This window comes from Oryza brachyantha, chromosome 1 (genome assembly GCF_000231095.2).
Source record: "Oryza brachyantha chromosome 1, ObraRS2, whole genome shotgun sequence".
In the NCBI taxonomy this organism is placed as follows: Eukaryota; Viridiplantae; Streptophyta; class Magnoliopsida; order Poales; family Poaceae; genus Oryza; species Oryza brachyantha.
In genome coordinates this window covers 21,649,351-21,667,522 of record NC_023163.2, presented here as the reverse complement: position 1 = coordinate 21,667,522, position 18,172 = coordinate 21,649,351, and the positions used below count along the sequence as shown (strand labels likewise).

General features: G+C 39.0%; 2 protein-coding genes across 3 annotated transcripts; one reads left to right on the top strand and one right to left on the bottom strand.

The window, feature by feature from the left end:
• The first annotated feature begins 627 nt into the window (after positions 1-627).
• Positions 628-8,143, top strand: LOC102711924 (ABC transporter B family member 5-like). Its single transcript, XM_040521672.1, is given in 12 exon segments — positions 628-1,123; positions 1,211-1,265; positions 2,433-2,608; positions 3,023-3,244; positions 3,343-3,581; positions 4,484-4,542; positions 4,545-5,008; positions 5,087-5,360; positions 5,461-6,383; positions 6,500-6,766; positions 6,853-7,116; positions 7,394-8,143. Coding segments are annotated over 12 exon segments (3,840 nt in total). The 5' UTR covers positions 628-871; the 3' UTR covers positions 8,039-8,143.
• Positions 7,099-17,817, bottom strand: LOC102712400 (ABC transporter B family member 9-like). Of its 2 annotated transcripts, none has more exons than XM_015842039.2 (12): positions 17,291-17,817; positions 15,736-15,790; positions 15,215-15,390; positions 14,552-14,773; positions 14,232-14,470; positions 12,934-13,459; positions 12,566-12,839; positions 11,795-12,428; positions 11,484-11,712; positions 10,997-11,263; positions 10,651-10,914; positions 7,099-7,174 (listed from the first exon to the last, which is right to left on the bottom strand). In XM_015842039.2, the coding sequence occupies exons 1-12, from the start codon at positions 17,573-17,575 to the stop codon at positions 7,154-7,156; spliced, it is 3,192 nt and encodes a 1,063-aa protein (XP_015697525.2). In that variant the 5' UTR covers positions 17,576-17,817; the 3' UTR covers positions 7,099-7,153. The 2 variants fall into 2 exon arrangements, with proteins under 2 accessions (XP_015697525.2, XP_006644534.3); XM_006644471.3 differs by lacking the exon at positions 7,099-7,174 and adding an exon at positions 9,313-10,230 and having other exon boundaries at positions 17,291-17,751.
• Between the last annotated feature and the right edge of the window lie 355 nt (positions 17,818-18,172).

Here is an 18,172-nt window from a genome sequence, read left to right as displayed (position 1 = left end):
CACTATTTTAATGGATAATTAACCCCATCTCAGATTCCCACATAACATTTTTAGATAGAGAATTCCCACATACATAACCTCAATATGACACCCACGTAACCTTTTTAGCAATTTTACGATTCTTAAGTAGCTACTGAAAAATATCAAAATTTTAATGTACAATTTGGTACCTCCTTAGTTGAGATACCAAATTTTACGTTAAAATTTTAGTACTTCCTGGTAACTTCTCAAATATCATAAAATTACTCAACCTTTTGAGAGCTTTTTAGAGAGAGAATATCCACGTAACCTTGATGTGATGCAAAGCCAGTAGAGGATACCAATGGAGCACAAGTTTAAAATCACTTGTTTCATGTCATCTGAATTAAAAGGAGATAAAATTCAAAAGGATTTATTTGTGGGCCATTTGAATTTGAAGATGAATTCAAATGGACTCTATGGAGTTGTGGAACCCTGGCATTATTTTTAAAAGGGAATTCAAGCATCTTTGAATTTTAAAAAAAAAGATCAAAAGAGAAACTTCTTAAAGAGCTCAGATTTTTAAAAGAACCAAGGAGGACCAAATATAAAATATCTCGAGAACTTTTCACTAAAATTTTGGATATTTTCTCGTACATTATAGGAGAGAGGACGGTGCCCAATCTTCTCCATGGAGAGGGAGAGAAAGGTGGTACCGATTGTAGGGGGAGGGCAGCACTTAGACCCCACTTAGCATGATCTCAGCTTACGTGGTCTTGAGACCACTCAAATTGAGTGGCTTACATTGTGAATACCGTTATATATGCAGCAGTACACTCCACCACCCAATGATTTTCATATAGCAGCTAGCTAGAGCGAGCGAGCGAGCTAGAGCTAGCCGGCCGGCGAGAAAATGGACGATACAGGCAGAGGCAGAGATGGCCGGGAGACCAAGGATGCGGCAGCGACGGCGATGACGAAGAAGGTGCCGCTGCTCGGCATGTTCCGGTACGCCGACCGCCTCGACGTGCTGCTGATGGTGCTCGGCACGGTGGGCGCGGTTGCCAACGGCATGTCGGAGCCGCTCATGTCGGTCTTCTTCGGCAACGTCATCAACTCCTTCGGCGACAGCAGCAGCAGCACCGTCCTCCGCAGCGTGACCAAGGTGAGTGACTGTGCCGTGCCGGTGCCGCTCGATCAGTGATGGTGTGACAAATTTAACGCTGGATCTTCTTCTTCCTCTGGCCTCCAGGTTGTCTTGAACTTCATATATCTGGGCATTGGAACGTTAGTTGCCTCCTTTCTCCGTAAGTAAAAGAGAGATGTATGGTCCTACAGCCTCGTCATTTGGCTTTTAAGAAGTATAAGGAAAACCACCTATTAACAATTTTAAAAAATAATTTATGGATAGAATTTTTATATACATGTTATTAGACCTAAAAGAAAATGCTGATAAATAAACTACGATAAAAAATCTCAAAAACAAACTCTAAATTTAAATTTTGGCTTATAAGTATAAGCATAACTGAAAAGACGAGACGCCTATTCTATTTTTGATTGATTGTAAGTTTGTAATAATCTAATGCATTTGACAATTCCTGCCCCTTTCGCTGAAAAAGAGAAAAAAGACTGGAACCTGTAGCTTAGAATCTTAGATTATGGATGTGAAAAATACATAGTACCCAGAAAGGGAATTTATAGGAAAACAGTATTCAGAAGTCTTTCAATATCTATTTTTTTCCTATTCCTTCATTAGACTCCAAAGCATAAAGTAAGACTTCTATTAATAGGATTTCAGAGTATCCACAAGTCAATAAGAATTTTGTAGGATATATCGTGTGTAATTAGGACAAGTAATTACTCTGTTCTTGCATGGATGGGCGATCACCAAAACACAATATTCATTATTAACATCCTACTTTTCAGTTAATAAATAAGATCATTCTTATCCCATGCTGTTTTGTCCAAAATAAGTTTCATCTTTGATCAACCGTTGCACTAGCATTTGTGAAAAAAAGGAAACAAGTGCATTGAAATTTGGTAAAGTTCAAGACAATTGTATTATGACTTGATAAAGTAGAGGATATTCTAGTCTTTTTGCTTTTATATTGGTATGAATATGATAGGTGAAAAATACAGTTCTTTGGGTGGAAGGGAGGGCATTCCAAGTGGTGCAATTCTCAACTGTGATACACTAGCATAGTAAAACATCATCATGAACTCATCCCTTGAGAAGTACCAACTTCATTCCCTAACCATATAATTCTCAGAATCTTTGATCTAATATGTTCAGTTAAAACCTTCTGATCCCAAATATATGTCGTTTTAGATTTTGGCACAATAATTGAAAACAACTATTTATATTTATCAAAGAATTAAGAAGGCTAAAATGACATTCATTTAGGATCAGAGTGAGTATATCACACTCTACTGCTACAACTGCAAGTAAAAGGGCTCACCTTGATTTGTCCCAGAGATGTCATGCTGGACGATGGCAGGAGAAAGGCAGTCTGCCCGCATCCGTTCTTTATACCTGAAAGCAGTTCTGAGGCAGGATATTGCATTCTTTGACACAGAGATGACAACCGGCGAAGCAGTTTCTAGAATGTCTAGTGATACCCTCATGATTCAAGGTGGTCTTGGTGAGAAGGTAATATTAGCTCCGTTTAACATTATAAGATGTTCTAGATTTTTCACAAATTCAAATGAAAACTAATGAATATAAACACAAATATAAAATATAGACATTGATCCAGGGATAAAAATAGACATGGCAAAAAAAAGGTGTACAATATAGAATGGAGTACTGGATACCTAACTCCTTGTAAGGAACATAATATTTACTAAACTGCTACTGAAAAACATATATTTTCATCACAGTGAAGACAAAAGTGTGGAGACACATAAGTTGATGGCACGCATAATTATTTGCATATTTAGGAAAATATATATAACAAGGATAAGTTTTCATATTAACGAAGTGTATTATCTCTTATAATCAGGCAGTAAGGTGCATCTTGTGGTTGCTGATGTGTTCTTGGATTCTTAAACTTGCCCTTTACAGGCAGGGAAGCTTGTACAACTGTCGTCAAGCTTCATTGGCAGCTTTATCATAGCATTCGCAAGAGGATGGCTGCTCACTCTTGTCATGCTAACATCGCTACCATTAATTGCTATTGCCGGAGCAGTTTTTGCACAGGCCCTAACTAGAGTTTCTGGCAAGAGACAAACATCATATAGTGATGCTGGGGACACAGTTCAACAGACCATTGGATCTATAAGAACAGTGAGTTCACAATATATTAATTGTTTAATAATATTACAGGACAGTCTCCTTTTTTCTTGGATTAGCAGACAAGTTTGATAAATATCTCGTGTTAGCAGGTTGTGTCCTTCAACAGTGAGAAGAAGGCGATAGCAATGTACAGTAATTTCATAAAAAAGGCATACAAGACTACCATCGAGGAAGGCATTATCACAGGCTTTGGCATGGGCTGTATGTTGTTCATCACATTTGGCAGCTATGGATTAGCCTTCTGGTACGGTGGAAAGCTAATCGTTGAGAAAGGTTACACGGGAGGAAGGATCATTACCATCATGTTTACCGTGTTAACCGGTGCAACGTAAGTTTCGGCAATCCTGTCAGTGAAAACTCCACTGGTGATACCAAAATACATGCCCATTAGTATAATCATGAGCCTCAAATCTATTCATGTATAATTTGAATTGAAGGAAATATAACAAGATAATTCCATTACTTCATAATCAAGAAGGCCGTTTTCTATAACCATGCAATTTCTATAAGTGCACACGGCGCTTGTGTTCCTTTCTAAGTTTTTTTTAGTAATAAATTTCAGGCTTTCAAGATGATTTACAGTATTACCTTGAATTACTTTCAATATATTAATTACTATTTACAAAATGCTAATTGTCGGTGCATGAAATTAATATGTTTCTTGTAAACAGTATGGACTGAAATTAAAGTTTGATTATAAGCTCAAATCACTTGGTTCCATAACCATTTTAGGCAGACATATCTACTAGTTATTTATCCAGTTACTAAAAGGCATAATGAAGTAAGAATAGACGTATGTACCTAATATATAAAGCAGGGTACCATTAGCAATTGCAAGAGTGGGTTTAATCGATATGTTCTGCGCTAACAGCAAAACTATACAAATGCTATATTGACCTGAGAAGTACATTATATATCATATGTATACAATTGCATTGGATTTCATTGACTTACCTGCATAACTTGCTATTTGTCCTAAATAACACATTAAGCTGAAAGATGTACGTTTCGCACATGCGTATAACCCACCAACTAACTAGCTATGAATTGTAAGACCTCAATAGTTAAATGTGAATTGCTTTCTTTCTATAACTGTTTACTCAACAAACTGGACGTGCAAGAGTTCAATCAGCATCTTTGTGTGAAACAACAAAGGGATCATTATAATTTTATCATTGGATATGGTATGATAATATTCTGAAAATGGCACTTTTGAATTGTTTGTGACAGCTCATTAGGTGATGCAATACCTGCATTCGCTGCAGTAGTTGAAGGTCAATCTGCAGCATACACTTGTTCAAAACAATTGAGAGGAAGCCAGATATAGATTCAGATGATAACATTGGGATGGTTTTAGAAGATATGAATGGGGATATTGAGCTAAAGGATGTGTACTTTCACTACCCTGCAAGACCTGAGAAGTTGATATTGGATGGATTGTCATTACAAGTAGCGAGTGGAACAACAATGGCTATAGTTGGAGAGAGTGGAAGTGGCAAGTCAACAGTAATCAGCCTAGTTGAAAGATTCTATGATCCACAGTCAGGCGAAGTTTTGATAGATGGAATTAGCATCAAGAAACTTAGACTTGACTGGATAAGAGGGAAGATCGGTCTTGTTAGCCAAGAACCTCTGCTTTTTATGACCTCCATTAAAGATAACATAACATATGGTAAAGAGGATGCAACACTTGAAGAGATCAAGAGAGCTGCCAAGCTTGCAAATGCAGCAAATTTCATTGACAAGTTACCTAATGTAAGAAAGGAAACAGTAACTGAATTAAACTGTATGTTACTGAAATAATCAACTAAAAATGTTTGCATGTCATACCAGGGTTATGATACATTAGTTGGCCAGCGCGGTGCTCAGCTTTCTGGAGGACAAAAACAGAGAATTGCAATTGCAAGAGCCATCCTTAAAAATCCAAAAATACTTTTGCTAGATGAAGCAACAAGTGCACTTGATGTGGAGTCTGAGAGGATAGTTCAGGAGGCACTAAATAGAATGATGGTACAAAGAACCAAACTCGTTGTCGCTCATCGCTTGAGCACTGTGAGGAATGTAGATTGCATCACAGTCGTCCAGCAAGGAAAAATAGTTGAACAAGGTTGAATTAACTTGAAAATGCACTAATTTTTTAATTACATAAGTTTTCTATTATCAAACTTAAATGATTCATTATCCCAAAACATATCCTGTATACACAGGTCATCATGATGCACTGGTGAAGGATCCCAATGGGGCTTACTCCCAGCTGGTTAGGCTGCGTGGTGAAAGGCATAAACTACCACATTCCAGATCAAAAAGTACTAGTGTGTCATTCAGACGGTCAAGAACTAAAGATTCTCTCAGCAAGAGCAGTACGTATTCCTTGAAGAATTCCTTAGGATTGCCTGTAGATATAGATGAGGACAAAATCACAAGCGAACAACAAAAGGTAGAGCACTCGGACAGTGAGGCCGTTAAGAAAACACCAATTGGATGGCTTTTTAATCTTAATAGGCCAGAAGTGCCAGTTCTTCTGCTAGGTTCCATAGCAGCTTCAGTGCATGGAGTCATTTTCCCATTATTTGGTATAATAATGCCAGGTGTTCTAAAATCTTTCTATGAACCACCAGATAAGCTGCAAAAAGATTCTAGATTTTGGGCATTGATGTTTGTTGTTCTGGGGGTTGCTTGTTTTATTTCAATACCAGTAGAATATTATTTTTTTGGAATTGCTGGTGGAAAGCTTATAGAGCGTGTCTGCACACTGTCATTTCAAAGGATTATGCACCAAGAGGTCGCTTGGTTTGACAACCCATCAAATTCCAGGTGTGATACTCAGATGCACTTTTACCATTTTATCTTCTATAAACATATATTTACTCCAGTGCTCAGAGGCCATTTTATTTTTTACAGTGGGGCACTTGGAACAAGGCTCTCAGTCGATGCATTGAATGTCCGGCATTTAGTAGGAGATAACCTGGCCCTTATAGTCCAGGCTACAGCTACATTAATCACTGGCTTTGTCATAGCTTTTGCAGCAGATTGGAGGCTTGCACTGATCATCACATGTGTAATTCCTTTAATGGGTGCACAGGGCTATGCCCAGGTTAAGTTCTTGAAGGGATTTAGCAAGCAATCTAAGGTGATATATTAAAACTTACAACTGTAAAAATGTGCTTGTTATTTTATTGAGAAAGATCTCCACAAGTGATTCTTGAATTAAATTGATTGCCTTGATAATAAGATCTTATTATACAGGAGATGTATGAGGATGCAAACCAAGTTGCCGCAGAAGCAGTAGGTAGCATCAGAACTATAGCATCTTTCTGCTCAGAGAAAAAAGTGGTTGCAATGTACAACAATAAGTGTGAAGCTTTAAGAAAACAGGGAATTCGAAGTGGAATTGTTGGAGGGATTGGCTTTGGTTTCTCATCCTTGATGTTATTTCTGACTTTCAGTATTTGCTTCTATGTTGGTGCAAAGTTCATAAGTCAGGGAAAATCTACTTTTTCAGATGTTTTCAAAGTAAGAAATCCTAAAGTATTTCAAGTAGCAGTAACCTAGGAATTTTAATTTTATTATCATTCATAAATGAGCTGGATACTTTTCAGGTTTTCTTTGCTTTAGGTTTGGCAGCTAAAAGTGTTTCACAGTCAAGTGCATTGTCTTCTGATGCAACAAAGGCAAGGGATTCTGCCATTTCCATTTTTAATATTCTAAACCGGAAGTCCAAGATTGACTCAAATAGCGAGGAGGGAATGATAATGGAGAATGTCACTGGCAGCATTGATTTCAATAATGTCAGTTTCAAGTACCCATCACGCCCTGATGTTCAAATATTCAGTGACTTTACCTTGCACATTCCTTCCCAAAAGGTATGATCCTACAAGCACCTATTTGTCTTCCTTTTTCCTATTTCTTGGCTTCTCGCAACTATTGCCATGCCCAAAATTTCCATCAGAAAATCAACTTGATTATTGAACTATTTACATAAAACTAATAGCAGATGGTTCAAAATGGATGTGACCCATCCACTTCCATGACATCATATATATGCTGATACACAACTTTGGCCACTTTATTTTTAGCATCTCAGCATTTTTAGTGCACTAAAATAGTTATGATTAAAGGATTTTTCTTCCTTTTGGACAGACCATAGCACTTGTTGGAGAGAGCGGTAGTGGGAAGTCCACGATAATTGCTTTATTAGAGCGTTTCTATGATCCTGATTCTGGTATTATCTCACTAGATGGAGTCGAAATTAGATGCTTAAAAGTCAGCTGGTTGAGGGATCAGATGGGGCTTGTAGGCCAAGAGCCAGTGCTTTTCAATGACACAATCCGTAAAAACATAACATATGGGAAACACGGCGAGGTAACTGAGGAAGAGGTCATGGCCGTGGCCAAGGCAGCAAACGCCCATGAGTTCATATCAAGCCTGCCACAAGGATATGACACAATGGTAGGTGAGAAAGGGATGCAACTATCCGGTGGGCAAAAACAGCGGGTAGCAATTGCAAGGGCCATCATAAAGGACCCTAAGATACTGCTACTTGATGAGGCAACCAGTGCTCTGGATGCAGAATCGGAGCGCATTGTTCAAGATGCACTGGATCGAGTCATGGTCAGCAGGACTACCATTGTAGTGGCACACCGCCTCTCCACAATCAAAGGGGCTGATATGATTGCAGTCCTCAAGGAAGGAATAATTGCAGAAAAGGGAAAGCATGAAGCACTGATGCAGATCAAGGATGGAGCATATGCTTCACTTGTACAACTCCGCTCTAGTTCCGAGTAAAATGATGTACCCATTTATTTCTACTATCTGTACAACCCATCTGGCCAGACATTCTAGCTGCTTGTGATTTGAGAGGTGGATGCAAGACTAGGGTGTTTTTTGGTAGATTGTTGCATTGGCTTTGTAGTACTTATTTTCAGTGTGTGCCTTATTAAGGGTCGATATTTGTTCTTACTCCTGATTCATTTCTAAAGCATTGCACACAAGGCCATTTTTTACTTGTCAATATTTGTTCTTAGACTCTTGACCCATCTCTACATTGTTGCAGACGAGGCAGTTCCACCATAGCCACTACTCCCAATTGACCAAACAATTTATCTCATACTCTGTTCTAGCCAACCAATCACGCAATCAATATCCAAATGCCCAAATCCGCTACTTACTTGCAGGTTTTTTTGGTCCTTTTTGTCGTCGGTATTGTCTTCATGCCGGCGTCTCCTCGCTGCATCCAGCGTCTCCCACCGGCTGCCACACGGCCCACGCCACCGGCCGCCACCGGCGCCGCCCCCTCGTGGCCTTGTGTAGGGCTAGGAGAGGTAGACGGCGCCGGTGCCGGCGCCGCTCGCCCAGTCGGCCCTAACCCCTCCTCGGCTCCTCGCCTCGCCGCCTTGTGGCTGGTTGTGCTTGTCGCCGCGGTTGAGCAGGTCAGTTAATGGGCCAGGCCTACAAGCCCACAGCCCGAGGGGCCCAGGACAGATAATGGGCCACGGAGACGCGCCTCCCCCCAACATGCCGGCCGGCGCGGCGGAGCGTACCATCGACGCCGCAGCCATGGCCGCTTCCTTTCCTCGGCGGCTCGGGGAGGAGGGACGACGAAGAAGAAGGCGGTGCTCTCGCGCCACGGGATGTCGGGATAGCTACGGCGGGCGCCATAGCCTGCCGCAAGGGAAGGTCCGCCATTCTCCTCGACGTACCAACGGTAACCCCCCCCCCCTACTGAATCTTCTCTCTTAAAATCTAAATCGCAAGTTGGTGGCACCTGCACTTTGATGTGGGATTTATTGCTTTCTCGCAAATCTAGTTGGGAAAATTGCTTTGAAGTTTTCCTTCTTGTAGCTTAAACTTAGGGCGTCTGGTGTGATTATTTGTCGTCTGGTGGAACATTTGTAGTCGGTAGAAATATCGCTGCTCATCATTTCCGTGGAATTTTTCCTTGTAGATAGTGATTGAAGTAGTAAACTCAAGGGTTAATTGGATCTATATCATTATAAGTTTGTCTGTTATGAAAAATATCATTGTAGGGCATCCTTCCAATTATTTGAATAGTAATGGTATTTTCAAAACATGCAAATTTATAATGGTATGGATCTAATTAATCCTAAGGGAATGCGTGATATGTTCTTTTTTGGTACTATATGCATCTATCTTCTAATGCCCTGAAACCACGAAAACAAATTATTGCGCAATCTTAACTGTGCTGTTTTAGGCCTAACAGAACCCGAAGTATAGGCGATTCATGGCGTTCCATACATCTTTAATGCAAAATATTGTATGCATTTTTCCACGTTGTAGATGAACTGCTCTAGGGAAGAAAAAAGATACATATCTTATGCCGTCTTTGAGTGTAGTTCTACCAGTGATGCATAGACTCCACCGTTGATCCTTATGAGGGAGTCATGCTTTCCCTTTTCAGCGATTGAACCATCTTTGATGACTGCAATCATATCTGCCCCTTTAATCGTGGACAGGCGATGTGCTACCACAATGGTGGTCCTGCTTACCATAACTTGATCCAGTGCATCTTGAACAATGCGCTCTGATTCGGCATCTAGGGCACTTGTAGCCTCATCCAGTAGAAGTATTCTTGGGTCCTTCAATATGGCCCTTGCTATAGCTATCCGTTGCTTTTGCCCACCAGATAGTTGTGTTCCTCTCTCTCCAACAGTAGTCCTGTATCCCTGAGGTAAACTCGATATGAACTCATGAGCATTGGCTGCCTTAGCAACAGCTATAATCTCTTCTTCGGTTGCTTGTCCTTTACTTCCATATGCTATGTTGGCATGAATTGTGTCATTGAAAAGCACTGGTTCTTGGCTTACCAGTCCCATTTGGTCCCTTAACCAACTCAATTTTAAGTTTTTAAGCTCTACTCCATCTAGTGAGATTGTGCCAAAATCTGGGTCATAGAATCGCTCCAGCAAAGCAATTACTGTAGACTTGCCACTGCCACTCTCTCCAACAAGTGCGACAGTCTGCAAATGAAAATTGGTTTATAACTTGCCACTCTGTCAGTACAAGTTTAACTGTAAAGGGAAATATGGATACAAAGAAATTTATATTATTGTTAGTTTTCATTGGAAAGACATTTGGTGCTCCTGTCCTGCTCAATGAAATTTAGAAGGCAAGATCGGAGCAATCTAACATACTGCAGGAACTACCAAGCCTAAAGTGTCCATGTCTGTTTTTAGTCTGTGATAACAAATTTTGTGAAAATTTATGTTAGATTTGAGTAGACACCCTACATTAAAAAGCATATAGATGCAGTATTTGTACGAAGCACAAGATTTTCCTCCTAAAATAAAGCACTCCAACATTGCCTTTTTAGCACAATATCTGTGATTTTTCCTTGTAAATAAAGAAAACACAACTAGAAGTATCAAATTAACTCTTACCTTTCCAGAGGGGATGCTCAAAGTAAAATCACAGAAAACTTGGACATCTGGGCGGGATGGGTACTTGAAGTTCACATGGTTCAAATCTATTTTGCCATCAACCTTTTCTAGTATTATGCCTTCATCCTTGCTTGAGTCAATTTTGGACTCTCTGTCTATGACAGCTAATATGGAAGCCGCAGATTCGTGGGCTCTTGCTGAATCCGATGCCATCCCACTTGTTTGGGAAATTCCAAAAGCTGTGAAAATCAAAGCAAAGTAAACCTGCAAAGCAAGTACCCGAGCAACATATTGTCATCGAATAAGAGCAGCCTTATATAAGTGATACCAAATGTGTATCTCTTACCCTGAAGACATCTTTAAAGGTGGATTTTCCCCCATGTACAAACTGTGCACCAACATAGAAACAAAGAGCATATGTCAGATACACCATTAGTTGTGAGAAGCTGAAACCCAAGCCTCCAACCATTCCACTTCTAATACTCTGTTTCATTGAAGCTTGGCATTTTTGGTTGTATGTTTTAATTACTCTCTTCTCTGCACAGAAAGACGCTACAGTCCTAATGCTACCAATTGCTTCAGTTACAACTTGACTTGCATCTTCATACATCACCTGTAGAAATACTAGCAGTTAGGGAAACAAACATTTACTAATATTTTGGGGGGAAAACTTATTTTGTTGATGGCAATCCTGGAATATCAGTTGTAATGCCAAATGGCATCCCATCTAACAAAACACACATCAAATGTGAAAAAAAATATTAGGATTGTCTGTGGGTTTTATATATGAAAAGCAGAAATGTCTCTGTTCATAATGGGAACTTTGTCTTAACCTTAGCATCTTCACTGAACCCTTTCAAGAACTTCACTTGTGCATAATTCTGCAAACCCACCAAAGGAATCGGACACATGATGATCAGCGTGAGCTTCCAGTCAGAAGCAAATGCTATGGAAAATCCAGCAATAAGTGTTACTGTGCACTGCACTAGTATGGCCAAGTTATCTCCCACGAGGCGTCGGATGTTCAAAGCATCAATATACAGCTTTGCTCCAAGTGACCCGCTGTAAATTTAGAAGGGTAACTTTATATTCAAAAAGTGTTAGATATAAGAAAGTAACATGTAAATCCATTTGAGTAGCAAACCTAGAATTAGAAGGATCATCAAACCAAGCAACTTCTTGATGGACGATGCTTTGAAAAGACAAACAACGGACACGTTCGATAAGTTTTCCACCAGCCATTCCAAATAAGAAAAATTCTAGTTGAATCGATCCCAGAGAAATTATTGCCATCAGAATGCACATCAATGCCCAGAACCTAGAATCTTTTCGAAGTTGGTGTGGTGGATTATAGAAACTTCTTATACCACCAGACATCATTATACTAAATAACGGGAAAAGAAGTCCATGCACAAAAGCAGCTATAATGGCTAATAGGAGAATAGGTGCTTCTGGCTTGTTAAGATTAAAAAGGCGTTTGATTGGTGCTTTCTTAAGATACTGTCTGTCACCAAATTCTTTATCTTCCTGTTCATCTCTAAGAACATGCTTGTGTGATCCATCAGATCCAGATGAGCCAACGTATTTTGTGGAGTTCTTTCTTCTGTTTCTAGGAGAATCTTTGATCATTGAGTGTTCCAAAGACAAACTTTTACTTTTAAGTCTTGAACTTGACACATTGTGTTGCACGTCATGGCTTTCTTCACTATGGTTCTGTTGTAACTGAATAAGCTGAGAGTAAGCTCCATCAGGATCCTTTATCAACTCATCGTGGGAACCTGTGTGGCATGCATAGTGTAGAAACAAAATCCTTGGTGAACTACCAGAAACAAATTCATTTGTGTGATCAATTCTGATTGACATTGATTATTTAGTTCAGATAAAACCAAGTAATGTGTATGGAAGTATGACCTACCTTGGTCAACTATTTTTCCTTGGTGAACCACTGCTATGCAGTCAGCATTCCTGATGGTACTCAAACGGTGGGCAACAATGAGTGTAGTTCTCCCTACCATGACCCTATTTAGTGCCTCTTGAACTACCCTCTCAGACTCTACATCCAGTGCGCTAGTAGCTTCATCCAACAGGAGGACTTTTGGATTTTTAAGGATTGCTCTTGCAATAGCAATCCTTTGCTTCTGCCCCCCAGAAAGCTGAGCACCATGTTGACCCACCATTGTGTCATATGCCTGTACCATGTGAACAATGAATATAAGATGAGCAGCTAATTGCAATAAACTATAAAAGCTACTTTTGAAAACAAATGGTGTTTCTAGGAACTACATTAGGCAACTTATCAATGAAGTTTGCTGCATTGGCAAGCTCAGCTGCTCTCTTGATATCTTCGTCGGTAGCATTTTCTTTACCATAGGTTATGTTATCTTTGATGGAGGTCATAAAAAGCAATGGTTCTTGGCTAACAAGACTCGTTTTTCCTCTTATCCAGTTTAGTTTCAAGGTATTGATGTTGATTCCGTCTATCAACACTTCACCAGCCTGTGGATCATAGAATCTCTCTACCAGACTAATTACTGTTGATTTGCCGCTTCCACTCTGCCCAACTATTGCCATTGTAGTACCATTAGGTACTTGTAGACTTAAGCCATCAAGTATCAGCTGTTCAGGCCTTGCAGGGTAGCTAAAACACACGTCCTTGAGTTCAACATCCCCCTTGATATCTTCTAACATTATTCCAGAAGTGTCAGTGATCTCAATCTTTGGTTTTCTGTTGATTATTTCGAATAACCTGTGAGCTGCAGATTGACCTTCTGCAATAGCAGAAATAGAGGGTGATGCATTACCTATAGCCCTGTTGAGATCAAAAGATGCGTTAGTGTCAAAAAAAAACGTCAAAAAAATGCCTCAGTTACTTTCACAGTTTACCAAATAATAAACTGTATTTTAGGACCATCCTCACTATATTGTTATCTTAGTCACGAAGCTTTAGGTTCATTTTGAGTTGAACAAGTTTCATATTTTCTTGTGCCACAAAAGTAATATCGTTGAGAATATTGGTATTTAGGATAATAGCAGGTTAACATTGTAAATTCGTAATAGTTTGATAATTGCATGAAAAAATAGTTGTATCCATAAAAGGAAATCTCTATAAAGAGAACTGTAGTAGCTCTTATCTATACGTAGGCATGGAGTCCTCCATCTGTGATGACAATTATAAAGCTTTACCAAATCTATACTTATAACAAAATAGTTGTGACATGTAGTTTGATTTAATTTTTTTTTTTTTTGGTTTAACATTAGTCGCCTTGACTTCTACATATGGCAACTCTAATTATTGTAGAAGTAGGCATAGAGTACCTAGCATACCTTAGTTTTTTACATGACAATAACATGGTAGCTCAGAAACTAAATCAATATAGCTAGTAAAAGGTTCTACTGTAGTTGCTTCTCAACTTAATCACAAAAAAGGAAAAGATGTTCCCACTTCCCAACCTCTGAACATAAGAAAGAAATACTATTCGTTCCAATCAATAAAAGATGTTACACCCCCACCCTGTTTTCTAGTCTAAGTACTGGTGTGACCTAGCATATCATGTCACACAGTCGACTATTAGGAAACTTACATTGAACCAGTCAAAATTGCAAATACGACATTGATGATCTGCCCTCCAGTATAGCCTTTGCTGATGATTAACTTAGCGCCATACCAAAATGCAAGAGAGTAACTGCAGTAGACAACAAAAAAGATGCAGCCTACGCCAAAACCACTGACAATCCCTTCCATGATAGTAGCCTTGTATGCCTTTTTTATGAGATTGTTGTACATTGCAATTGCTCTCTTCTCTCCATTGAAGGAGACAACCTGTTTTTTACATGTTTCCTATGTTAAATAGTTGCAACTAACCATTGTTATTTGTCATAATTTGAAAACATTAGAGCATACCGTTCGTATAGATCCAATGGTCTGCTCAACAACATTCCCTGCTTTGCTATATGATGCTTGTGTCCTTCCAGATACTTGAGCCCGTAATCGAGAGACTATTGCAAAAGAGAAAATACTTGGAGGTATACAAGCCATCACGACAAGGGCCAACATCCATCCTCTTATGAATCCGATGATAAAACCACCAGCGAAGGCTGTCAAAACCTCTATGTACTTTCCTACCTGGACATGAGAAGTAAAGATTTTACTTTTTTACATTAGATCTTTGCATTGTGTCGTGAGCATGAAAATCCATTTACCGGAAACTAGACAATTCTTGTTTGCCATTAGAAAACATTGTGTCTTGCCGCTAATTAATTACACAGTATCACTAAAGACCCATCTTTATAGTGAATGCTACTTTTGAGGAGAAAAAGAGGTTTTTGCACATTTGCTACTGTTTTTTCTATATTGCAAGGGTGACGCTATAATAAAAGTTCGGGTTGGCATTGTTGTAATTTTTTAGTGGTAATAACTATTTAAACTACCAACAAATTTACAATTTACCCAAAGAAATGGGCTTTTCAAACAGTGGTCGAAAGGAAGTTTTCGTACGTTTTTTTGTTCCTTTTTTTTCTTTTTGAAGAGATCTTTTGGTTTCATTTCGACCTATTGTCTTGTTACCTTCTCACCGAGGGCATCTTGGATCAGTACAGTGTCTGCAGACATTCGGGCAGCAGCTTCTCCAGTTGTCATCTCCACATCAAAGAATGCAATGTCTTGTCTGAGAACAGATTCAAGGTATAACGATCGAATGCGTGCTGACTGCCTTTCTCCAGCCATTGTCCAACATGACACCTCTGGAATAGGTAAATGTGGAGCACTCATATGAGATTCTGCTATATGTGAATGTTTAACCCAACTAAACATCTTTTTTTTTTCATTTCTTAACTTTTCCAAATGGTAGTAGAAAATTTATAAATAGAATACTTCTGGTAAAATTGCTTTCTGATTGCAGGCATATGCAAGAGACAGATAATACAAGTAGTGTCACTCAATTGTAGTCTGTTCTCATTACATACTTGTGCATGTGTCCTTTCTCTCTCACCCTTCTCTTATCTACGTCAGTAAGATGTACTATGAGGCACCTTGTTAATTGGTGTTTTACATACCCCAACATATAGTCTGAGATTAAGCATTCTTACGGAGAAAAGAAGCAATTGATGTTCCCACTCCCAAGTAGATGTAATACAGAACAACCTGGATATATAAAAGGATAATGTTAGGGTAAAAAACAAGAAAAGATAATGTTAGTGAAAGTTAGTCTTATAGAGGCACAAACTGGAATCAGAGAGCTCTTTTGTTTCTATACCAATCTGAAGGTCACAAGGGAAACTCGTTTCACATCTTAATATTTGGACATATACCGTGTTTTATGCATGTCATCTAAATTATTTAGTTAGAAGAAGTCAACTAATTATCATACCATATTTAACTTTCTTGAACATTTAGTGTGACTAAATTTGTCGATAGAATTTAGCCTTCCATATTTGTTGGGTGAAATATAATACCATAACCCATTGTAGGTTGAAATATGAAATCATAATATAATTCACCATTCCGTATTCAATTCTTTATAACAGTTTAGTGGTGTCTATGAAACGAGGTTATACGTTCCCAAGGTATTCAACCCCCTCATCCCACGCACACCCCTCTCTCACAAAGATTTAGATTAAACATAGAAAAATTTTCATCCACTTAAACCGTTTGGAGAAATTTCTATTCGTTTATGTGGGCAAACATACGAGCGTACCAGAGCGTGCCCCAGGATCTATCAGAGTTGCCATAACTATCATGTGTGTGTTTTGATCGGTGATCGGCACCACATTGGATATTTTATGGTACACCAAATATATTTTAAACCATCCATTGTCTATTGATCCAAGGTCTACAATTGCTTTTACTCCATGGTTAAACATCATTTATTGAAATTTTAATGCTATCGAAGGTAACTATTGTAGACTGATAATGAATACATTGATGTTTTCTTAATTGAATATTGAAATTCATAGTTCTATAAAATAAAAATAAATGCACCCATTTTGAATTAAAATTTTAATATATTTAACTACTATAAATCTGAATTATATTTAATATTTAAATATGGTTGTCTTCTTTTTCAAATTAGTATTATTGTGTGTAAAAGGTAATTTTAAATCTTCAAAGTTATATGCACTTACATTACTTAGACATGTGCAATTCAAATTAATATTGTACTATCAATTTTTTGACAAAAAGATTCAAATATATCAAAATTCAAAAAAAAATATTTTTTTATTTCATGTATAATTTTCTGTATTTAAAACCACGGTCTATTTACTATATAAAGTTCAATAATTGTTGCACATTCTATGCTTGCATGCTTTAAATTTAAAAAGCATGATTATGCATATTAATTCTTTCCTTGTATGTTGTCTTTAATTAATTAAGATGTGAAAATAAATAAAATGAATCAATGGTCAAAGATTGATTGATGATTAGAGATAGAGCACCTTAAAAGAGCTCCATATATATGATTTAGACAGTTTATTTTTCAATTCAAAAAACTATATCTATTTATAATGCCACATCAGTAAAATATTTTTTTCTACTCTTAGTAAAACTCTAAATCAATGGCCAAGATTTCCCAGATACACTTTAGTAGAATATACTAACACTAAAAGAGCACAGTAGAAAAGCCCAACGGCTATATATGCGTACCTTGCTGACCCGGTGGAGGACGGTGCTGGCGTCGGCGCCGCCGAAGCAATCGATGACCGCCGCGAAGACGACGGTCATGAGCGGCTGCGACATGCCGTTCGCCATCGCCGCCACGGTGCCGACCGCCATCAGCGCCTTGTCCGCGCCGTCGGCGTACCTGAACATGCGCAGGAACGGCAGCTTATTCCCGGCGCCGGCGCCGGCGTCGTCGCCGCTGCTGCTGCTTCTTCCTTCCTTCTTCTCAGCATCATGCTGCTCTCCTCCTCCAGCCCCCGGCGCCGCCATCAACTGTGCTTCCCTCAGCTGTGCTCGCTCTCGCTCTCCTAAGCCTGAGTGGCTACTGATCCATCGATCTCTGCCCGGTCCCCGTTTCAGCTTCGTTTTTATAATTTCTCGGCTCGCTCTCTCACTCTTCGCGCGCACTCGTGGTGCGTGGCCGACAACGACGCAACCCCGAGCGGTGGCGTGTGATCGATCGATCGACACCGATGCGCCCTCGAATCAAATGGTTTCCGAGTCTACCTCTCCCTCTCTCTATCCGCAGGTACGATGTGGAGCGTCATGGTGGGATATATACAGTGTTAAAGGAGATGTTTATTCATTTCGTGTGCAATGCCCACCGCCACTAGTAAAATAACAGAAAAGATGTTTTATGTGTGATACTCTCTCCGTTTCGTAATGTAAGACTTTTTAACCTTGTCTAGATTCATATGGATGCTAATGAATCTAGACATAAATATAAATTATATGTATCCATCAATTGATGAATTTAGACAAGACTGAAAAATCTTATAATATGAAACGAATGTAGTATTTTTAAAAAAAGGTAAAATGATGATGACCACCCATTAGTTAACCTTAATACAATTTGGATTTGCTATA

Excerpts from the sequence above, each read along its gene's own strand:
- LOC102712400 (XM_006644471.3), bottom strand. The coding sequence starts at position 17,575 with ATGGCGGCGCCGGGGGCTGGAGGAGGAGAGCAGCATGATGCTGAGAAG. Across the intron at positions 13,460-14,231 it reads GCAATTTTGACTGGTTCAAT|GGCTATAGGTAATGCATCAC; the intron begins GTAAGTTTCCTA and ends TGATCTCAACAG. Across the intron at positions 12,429-12,565 it reads AGGAAAAATAGTTGACCAAG|GTTCCCACGATGAGTTGATA; the intron begins GTAGGTCATACT and ends CATGCCACACAG.